The following is a 9,816-nucleotide window of genomic DNA, read 5'->3' as shown; positions in this document are numbered from 1 at the left end:
CGTTGCTAAGGGTGGCACGTGACCATCCCAGCAGCCAATGGGCGTGGAGTGGGTGGGGAGGGTAGCTACCAATCAGAGCGCGAGAAATCCGTGTCAGCCAATCAGCGTCGGGACCGTGCCCTCGGGGCGGAGAGGGCTCGGATGATTTATGTTAACTTTATCCAGTAATTTTACAGAGCATTTCGGCCTTTGCCCAATAGGGAATGGCAGTCTCGGTGTCCCCGCTGTCCATCAAAGGGAGGGCGGTGAAACGGCCGGGACTACCGCGGGGGCGGGCCCTTCGCTTGACAGTGATGGACACGCCCTTTAACCAATGGGTTTGCAGCGCGTCCAGCAGCTGCCCAATCGAGCGCAGGGAGGCGGGCCCCGCCCGCCAGCGCGCGCTGTGGTTGGTGCGCGCGGCTGTCGCTCAGGGCGCGGTGCGGGAGGGGTGGGCGCTGGGCCGCTGTTTGTTGTCATCCCAAGATGGAGTTTCTGCTGGGGAACCCGTTCAGCACCCCGGTGGGGCAGAGCCTCGGTACGGCGGCCTGGGGAGCGCGGAGGGGCCCGGGGGAGTCCGGAGAGACAGCGGAGGTTTCGGTCGGCGGGCGAGGCTGGAGGCAGCGGGGGGGTCTGGGGGTCGGTGAGGGGCTGGGGGGGGTCTGGGGGGTCTGTGAGGAGCTCTGGGAGCGGTGGGTGGGGAGTTTGTGAGAGCCCATGGGGGAAATTTGGGCTCGGTAATGGTCTATGGGGCTTAGTGGAGGTGTTTGGGGGTTATGGGGATCTGTGCGGGTTGATGGGGGGTCTGGAGCTGGTGCGGCAGCTCTGGGGGCTGTCGGGGGTCTCTGGATGAGTAGGGGGGTCTCTGGGGAGCAGAGATTACAGAGGTGGTGGGGGCTTGGAGGTGATGGAAGGCTTTTACGTTTGGGGAGTGCTGGAGGCCTCAGTGGGGGACTTTGGGGTTAGTGGGGTTAGTGGAGGGATCAAAGGGGGGACTTTGGACAGGCTGTTGTCCATGAGAAGAGAGCGACTCCACGTCGAGACGGATGCAGAAAATTGGTGCATCCCCCCATCTCCTTTTCCTGAAGTTGAGTGCCTTCTTCCAGACCACCCTGTCGTTGATCTGCTTTTTCCCAAAGTACTGGAACCTTCCTGTACCTCTGAGTGGGCAGAGGTGCTGGTTTGGTGTAGACACCCAAATACAAACTTGGTTTTCAGCCTGGAGGCTGAATTGTGGTTTTGGTAGCGCTTTGGTGCCATTAGCAAGTTATTCTGAGCAAACTTTCACTGTGAGGCCACTCAAGGCCTCCCTGGGCTGCTGTGGTACTCCCTCCCTCCCACAGATGTGTTCTTTCATGGCTACTCATGTGTTGGTCTGGGTTGCCATGGCTGGAGCAACGAAGAGAAAGGAGAAAGCCTGAGCATCACTTGTGCAGAGTTTGGTAACTCTGGAGTTTTCACCTCAGCTGGGTGGGCTCTGTTTTCCTTTCTGCAGGTTCCTCCTGCTTTCCTCTGTTGGGCCCTGAAGAAATTTAAGATCTCTGACATTGCGGTGGGAAGGAACAGGCAGGCTCAGGTTCCTGCAGTGCAGGAGGGCGGGCAGTCCCAAAGCCAAGGTGATGCTCAGCCGAGCATGTCTCCTGCAAGGGAGGGCTGGGAGAACTGGGATTGTTCTGCATGGAAAAGAGAAGGCCTTGGGGTTTCTTGGGTTTTTGTGGCCTTCCCATACCTGAAGGGAAACTGCAGGAAAGATGAGGAGAGACTATTTATAAGGGTTTGGAGTGACAGGACAAGGGGGAATGGCTTCAAACTGACAAAAGAGTAGGGGTAGATGGAATATTGAGAAGAAATGCTTCCCTGTGAGGGTGCCCTGGCACAGGTAGCCCAGAGAAACTGTGTCTGCCCCATGCCTGAGAGTGTTCCAGACCAGGCTGGATGGGACTTGGAGGAACCTGGGATAGTAGAAGGTGTCCCTGCCCATGGAAGGTGTGGAATGAGAGGATCTCTAATGTCCCACCCAAACCATTCTGTGATTCTATAACATACAGCTATACATAGTCTAGCCTATAGCTATTCTATGTTGATTTGATGGAAGTCTTTGAAAATCATAGTGGAGAAAATTTTGCTGAGTATCAGCTCATTCCTCAAACCTCTTTTCTAGTCCTTTCCTCATCCCCATGTGCAGGGACTCCCCCTGGTCGAGGTAAAAGGCCCTTGCATGGGTGAGTCTCACGCTGTGCTTTGAGCATGGCTGGGCTCTCTTTGCCAGGCTATATGGAGACATATGTATAACTTGCTGTTTATTCTCAGCCATCTGGGGTGTTTATTTCTTCTGCTGAGGGAGAGAAGTGCCAGGAATCAGAGGAGAATATCGAGAACAGCTCAAGTGAAAGGTGATTTTAGAGTGGATTGCCTTTGTTGTGTTTGGCCATCAGAGCACCCCTGCCAGGACAGCTGCTGCTGGGCCAGGCCTCTGCCTCAGCCTGGGAAGGGAAGGCAGCACTTTATCCTCTCTTCATTGGCAGCTTCTTTTAGCATCACTCAGTGGTTTGAAGGAGCTGAAGAATTGTTGAGGGGCAGGAGGGGTAAAATCTGCTTTTTTAGCCTTCTGCCTCTTTAACTCCAGAGTGCAAAGGTTTTCACAGCTCTCACATCCCTTTGCTCGCTGAATGTGCGGTCGCTGCCAACTTTGAGGCTTTGAACACTGAGCTGCTTCCATCAGATAAGGTTAGGTGTGCAGCTTCTCTTAATGCAAAATTCAGCTGCACTTTCAGAATGTGTTGGTTTTTTTTACTCCCAGGGGGAAGAGATAACTGCAGATTTTATTTTGGAAGACAAATTTTTCTGCTTCTCCTATCGCTGCCAGTTATCCCTTTCTGAGACAGCAGTAAAACAAAAGCATGCCTTGTTCTCAGACACTGCTATTTGCCCAGTGCTTCCACAGTTTGTTTTTCCAATGAGCTTGTGGAATATAATTTTCACTTATGTTTCTCTTCATTCTTTGAAAGAAATGGAATAATTTTGTATTTCTGTTTAAACATATTGTGTTGTACACAGTTGTGATGTTTTCAAGCAAGGCCTAACACTCACCATAAGGGAGAAGTGCAGAAAATCCTGTAGGTCCATCAGCACACCAAGAATGTGTGTTCTCTGCCAGGAAGTAGTAGAGGTTCACCAGAAGATTTAATTAGGCCTCTACAATATCTGCAGATAAATGCCAGGTCTGAAAGAACAAAGATGTCAGAAAAGGTCTGGGGAGAGCTGAGAGAGGTAATACAAGGGATTTTCTCTTTTCTCCTCTTTATCTGGATAATGTCTGAAGCTAGGCAGGCTTTTTATGTTAACTCTTTTGCTTAATGTGGGAAAGTAATGCTAGGATGAGCTCAGAGGATTTGTAATGGAGATGGATAGAGTCTCCTGCATCTAAAGTGCCACTTGAAATGGCAGCCAGGTTCCTCATGGCTGAAACCTACCTGATTTTTGGACTGGCTTATATGGTATCTTCTATCTAATTCCCACTGGTGACACAGCAGAAACAATATAAGCCATCACCATGGCTGCTAATTACTAACCTCACCTAATTTTGCTATAATACAATGATTGACCTATGGACACTCAGCTGTCCTTGTGTCTCCAACAAAGTCCTCTCCTGAGAAGAGTGGCTGGTTTTTAGTGGGGCTGTTGTGTGGAAGGCAGGCAGCTGTATCTGAGAGATTCCTGAGCTCAAAAAAACCTCCCCATTTTCATTCCATATTGCTTTTTACCTGAAGGTTGCTGTGAAGGGAGCTTATAGCACCATTTTACATATAAACCAAAATTCTCACCCAGAATTTTGTAGCAGAATCCAATACTTCCCAAAGGTTTTGTGAGGTGTTTTTCAGAAGGTCTTTATGAAGGCTGGTGAGAGTCTAGAGGTGGAATTGGGTGCCATGGGTTTTGTAGGCTGCCAAGAACATTGAGATTGACAAGATCCTTTGTGGCTTTGGGTGCTGGCCCAGTTCTTACGACTGAACTGTTTATTTTTTCCAATCACCACTGTGAATACCATCTTGAAGAATATCCTGAGCAGTGGGGAGCAGAAGAGCAGGAAGATGTGTAGTAAAGCAGCACTGACAGACTGCTTGCTGTGTGGAGAGGGATCAGCCTGGAGAAAAAGCTGCAATTTACAGTAGTGGGAATTTGCCTTGAGATTCACCATCCTGCCATAAATTGTGGTTTTATCTTTCTTTGTTCAATGGAGCCATCTTTAAAGTGTCACCACTCTATTCAAGGTTATTAGAACAAATACCCTTGCTGCAGGTTAGCGAAAACATCTTTGATGATTAAAGCTGATTGAATTACAAGAATGTGGAGTGCTGGTGACTCTTTTTTGGCCATTCTGTTTATTTGATAGTGGCCATATGGCTTACATGTGAGGACACAGGAAAGCCTGATTTAGGTTGGGTTTTTTTTGGTTTTACTCTGGAGACTTTGCAAAGGCTTCAAGGAAATGCTTATTTGTTTGAATCCAAACCAAACCTTGCTGTTGCCCTTCTCATGCAGGTGCAAAGGGCTGACCTGGGGCAGTGAGGTGTGAAATGGGCTCCTCACAGGGTGCTGGACAGGGGCAACAAGGTCAGTTTTGGTCAAACTCTGGTCAGGGCTGTGTGTGCTGCTGAACTCAGCTCTTCTCACTGCAGCCCCAAATCTGCCTGACCTAGAGCCAAAGACCTCCTCTGGGAATGAAGTTCAGCACCTGAAATAAGTGCAGTGAGACTTGAAAGTTAATTTTTAACAATAGAGTAGAAATGAAGTTGTCCTGTATGGCTGGGAGTGGGAATCAGGTGCTGCTGGTTTGCACCCCTGGTCCCTGTTGCAGAAGAGAAGTTTCAATGCACAGTGCTGGTCTGGGCACTTGGAGTCTGTTTTTGGGGAAGAAACAGTGTGGTGATTTAATACAGAGTATTGTTTAAGGAGGCTACAAAAACAAGGTTTCAGCAAAAGATACAGAGGCACTTTATTGAAGCAACAGTGAGGCAGACAGCTCTTCAATTTATTTTTATCAAAGCACTTGCAGTTTCCATTCAAGGCTGTTAAACTGATAATATATATGGTGGATAAAGGCTGTTTTCAGAGCTGCTGTTTTGTTCCCCCCCCCCTTTTTTTTTTTCTTTTTTTATTCTTTTTAATGGGAAAAATGCTTCAGCTAAGGGGGTTTAACACACTTTTTTATTTTCCCTTCTATAAGAAGCACTTGAGCCTTTTCTTCAGGTTTCTTATATCTCTAAGATTTTTTTGATTCTTAGAATAAAAACAGTTCCTAAATAAATTAGTTGATGGCTACATGTAGGAACAGAGAAATGCATTAGAGCCAGCAGCCCCTGGTACTCCTGTGAGAGGCATTAATCCAGGCCTTCTTGTCCAAAATTTCCCTAAGTTTGCCTCAGAGTAAACTTACTACCTTGTTGTGCTGTAAGTGAAACATTTTTTTCATTAGCTGAGCCTTTCCCCAATGCTGGAAATCAGTGTTTAAAATGCACAGCAAAATCTTAGGATGTGGGCCCCGTAAAATATCATTTTTGCAGCGTGCTGTTGGGCTCTGAATCCTCTCTCTCATCATTCATTGCCTTATAATGAAATAAAACATCCTTTGCATTTACCCACAACTACTGAAGCATTGTTCCTTATTCTAAGGAAAGTTTTTCTCCATACAAGGTGGCAGTAAATCTTCTTGCTGTATCAAAAAGAAGAATTTTTCAGTGAAAAGGGCACAGAAGTTCTCTCCTCAGAGCTGAAGTACTTTTCTAGGTGCTCCTGTAGCTGGTCAGTTGTTAGAAACCCACTCCCCACCGCTCATTCAGAATTGTGCTTGTCATGCAAAAAGAGCCTGAGAAAGTGCTTTTAGTTTTATAAGATTATTTGGATCTGCTTTCACTTCATGACAATGGATTATGTTGTAAGGAAAATCTCCATGAAATACGTAAATGGATGTCTTTGCTTTTAAAGGAGCAAATAAATACTGGGTCGTGAGTCTGGCAAACTTGGAGAAACTACATACACGTGTGAAGCTGGGTAATTAATATAATGCCATTTAATACTGGGTTACTAAGACTGGATTTATTTTATAGGCACAAAAGCAGATTGTAGTTCATGAAGGTATTATAACATGTATTTTTGGGTAATGCTGTTTTATCTCTTTCAGCATGGTACGCTTTAATGTATATTCCATATGCTTCTAATAGCCATCTATATGTGAGAGTGAGGACAGCTTGTTCCCAGTTTGTTACTGCTCTGTTCATGAACTCAGCAGATTTTTTTTAAACTGCATATTTAAAATATGCTTGCCTAAAAAAACCACAGAAAATCCCCACAAACCCTTCCTACTGATGTAATATTTCATCCAAAACAATTTTCCCCCCAAAAAAGTACTCTGTGTTTTCCTTAGTGAGGAACAGTTTTAAGGTAGGCAGACTTCCCTATGATTTTATAAACTATGTTGAGTTTTTAATTAACAATTTTTCAAAGTGTTGAAGGCATTTCTGGTATTCTCAGTGGCAGTGCTCAGTGGAGGGACAGCAGCAGCTCTTGCAGAAGTTTTGGTGAGATGATCTTTTTCTGGGAAAATGCTGCCTGGTACCTGCAGGGCTGGGGCTCTTCAAGCTGGCCTGGCAACCTCCTTCCTCATCTGGTGTTTCCTACATGACTAAAAGAAATTTCATCCTCTGTGTTTGGGTTTAAAATCTGTACAATGAGTAGGTGATAAATGCTTAAAGAGCACAGGGAGGAAGGACATTGTGGGAGCCCTGAGAAGTGAGAAAGTGCCCTGAAAGCTCAGCCCATGAAATGCAGCAATGAGTCTGCACAGATCATCCAGAACTAGTTTTCCTCTTTCTTATTTGCATCTGCCTGGGGAATTATTAGTTTTCTATGTAAAAGAAACTTGTTGCTGAGCATAAAAATCCTACCAAGGATAGATAAGCCTTATCTTCTGTATTTGTGTAGTTATTCTGCTGATGGTTCTGCCTGATTGTTTCAGTTACTGTCAGTGGCAAAAGGCTCGTTTGAAATTGATGATTCTTCAGCACAAAAGATACTGGTCTAAAAGCTTTGCTAGAGCTGGGTCTCTCTTCCCATACCAGCAGCTCCTTTGCTTCAGGTGAGCATGTTTTTATACAACCCAGGGAGTCAGATCTTCCAGCTATAGGTAACATTTCCCATTGCTCAAGAAGGGGAAATGCAAATTAATCCAGCCAGTCTATTATTGGCAGCACTGTCTTTAAATTTAGATGTATAGTCCATGATTGTTTTCTACCTGCCAGAATTAAAAGGTGGGCTCCACAATGCACCAACTCACTTCAAAATCAAAGATTAAGGATGAAAAAAATTCATGCCTATCTGTGTTTGAGCAATTCCTGGCATGGCTGTGTATGGATTATTTACCCATGCTCCTGGATCTTGGTTCAGAGCATTTGGCAGCTCAGTGTAGTCTCAGGGAGCATCAGGAGACTCAAAAATGAGGAGATACTCAGAAGAAACCTGTTGAATAAGTTGGTTACCTTGTAGCCTCCTTATTCCTTGAGAGTAGGACAGCTTCTTCCCCAGCTGGTGCTCAGAAACCTTCTGGGTTAAATTATCTTGGGAAGAAATTCTTTGTTCAAATTCAGATCAAAGAAAACACACACAAAGTGAAGGCACAGATTTGTGTTGTAAGCTGTTTAAACTGTGTTTGAATACCAAGAATTTTTTCAGAGCACTCCTTTTGTGTTCTTAAGGCAGGAAAGACTTTGTTGCATCCCAAATGTGGTCAGGAATGTTGATGTTAACTTGAACATGTTGCATCCTCTTTATTTTCATGGGATACATTTACTGCAAGAAGTATGACTGGTTTCCTATTTGACCCAAATAACAAAAAAAAAATCCTGTTTTTTGCCTGGCTTAATAAATGCAGAAAATCCCTTTAAAAAATCTGGTATTTCCTGACTTTTTTTTTTTTTTAACTTTTATTTTGTCTCAATTATAGCTTTCTGCATTTATATTCCTTTTGGAAGGAAGGGGGTGCCTTTCCTTGCCCATAAACACAAAAAGCTACCTAGAGCATATTAAATAAATTGCAAGCTTCAGCAGCTTTGCCAGCAAATTTTGGAAAGTTTTATGATATTCTGGGCCTACAGGTGAGAGATATTTCACAGCTTTGTCTTCTGAGACTAATAAATACGTCTGTATATTAAATAGAAGCATTTTGCTTAAGCTTTGGTGACCAAATACTTACTGAAATACAGATAACTTTAAAAAAAAATCTTCAAGCCTTTAATTAGTAATTTTAATTAATAATTTTGTCCAAGAAGTCCTGCCTAAATAAGGTTTTGTCTGAAGCGATCCAGAGATGAGATATTATGTTGTAGTTTTTCTTCTAAAACCTTGTTGATTACAATTGAAGCAATGGACATCTGTTAGGCTCAACATTTTCCCCTCTTTTATATAAGTTGTTGAGGATCTTAATTCCTCAGTTTTCACCAAAAAGCTCTCTGATCAGTTTAACATGAGGAATTTCACCAGTTAATTGGTTCCTAATTTAAGGATTAGGAGAGAAAATATGCAAATTTTATTGGAATATTTCATCTGGAGTGAGTCATGAAATCCGTCTCCACACTGTGACCCAAGTTATTTCCTGAATTCTGTCTATTTTCCTGAGCAGTTGTTATGGGATATAGGCATGATAATAAGATGATTGATAGTGGGATGTAGAGGTTGGGCTGGATGCAGCATGTATTTGGGTTTGTGTTACCCTGAGCTCACATTTAAGCTGTTGTAGTAAATATCTTGTATTTTTCATTATCTTTGAGCTGCCCTTTCTCTACTGATTTTCAGTGGTTTTAATTAGAAGGGTATTTTGCTGAAAAGAGCGAACTCAGACCTTTGTGAAATTTTCTGCTAGTACAAATAATGGTAAATCTGAAATCACTTATTAGACAAGAAGTTGTTATGGCAACTATAAGATGGCTAATCAGAGAGTGAGATCAGTTTTTATTTACAAGTGTAATGAGCAATTAAGTTTGAGCAGCTGTCAGACTTGGAAAGTGATTAAAGTTCAGCAAACAACCCAAATGGGTCAGTGTTCAGTTCTGATGGTTTTCTGACACTGCAGCTTGATCATCTGTGGGTTTTACCTACTATAATTAAAACTGCCTTTTAAATCCCCATCCGTGCCAATGACTTGGCATAGCCAATGAGTAGAAAAACCTCTTTTTCCTACCAGGCTCCTTAATGGGTATTGGCCTGGAGTCTTGCTGTGGGTAATGAGGTATTTCACGTGTAGCATTCCTTAAAGCAAAGCTCAGTTTGGGTGCAGAATCATCTCCTGGCTGTGGTGATCACCAGGAGGGAGCTGGAGCGGTGCAGCCTCGCTCAGCCTTTGCACCTCTAAAGGCTCCCTTTCATTAAAGGCAGCATTATGCACTTGTTGGTTGCTTAGGGAGCTGCTGCTGGGCTCAGGGGAAGGATGTGCACAGTGTACATGAACATTAAACCCAAAGGAAGTGAAGAAAGTCGTGATTCACCCAGAAACAAGAAGGAATGCCCAGGAGAGGCTGACCTTGGTCGGAGCTGGTGAAGCTCTGTCATTGGGCTGGTCGCAGTGAACAGGGCAGGCTGCTCATCCTCATGGTTTTCCCAAGCAGGAGGAGCTGGTTCTCTGCAAATTCCAAAAGACTGAACATGTTCTCAGTGGGAAGGTTACCCTCCCATCCATACTCTGCACCAGATCAGCCTGTTTCATTCCTGGGGTTTGCTCCCCTGCTGCACGTGTTAAATAAGCCAAACTGTTTGTAAACCTTGCTCAAAATTTGTGTTCTATTTAGA

At 44.3% G+C, this 9,816-nt stretch overlaps 1 protein-coding gene across 3 annotated transcripts in view; it reads left to right on the top strand.

The window, feature by feature from the left end:
• Positions 1-411: 411 nt before the first annotated feature.
• The window catches only part of TOM1L2 (target of myb1 like 2 membrane trafficking protein), a 56,447-nt gene continuing 47,042 nt past the window's right edge, over positions 412-9,816 (top strand). For all 3 annotated transcript variants that reach the window (XM_015643074.2, XM_015643073.2, XM_015643075.1), the window contains exon 1: positions 412-517. In XM_015643074.2, the coding sequence (XP_015498560.1) occupies positions 466-517 (52 nt within the window). In that variant the 5' untranslated portion in view covers positions 412-465. The remainder of the gene's footprint in view (positions 518-9,816) is intronic.

This window comes from Parus major, chromosome 14 (genome assembly GCF_001522545.3).
Source record: "Parus major isolate Abel chromosome 14, Parus_major1.1, whole genome shotgun sequence".
In the NCBI taxonomy this organism is placed as follows: domain Eukaryota; kingdom Metazoa; phylum Chordata; class Aves; order Passeriformes; family Paridae; genus Parus; species Parus major.
This window is presented reverse-complemented; position numbering and strand designations above follow the sequence as displayed.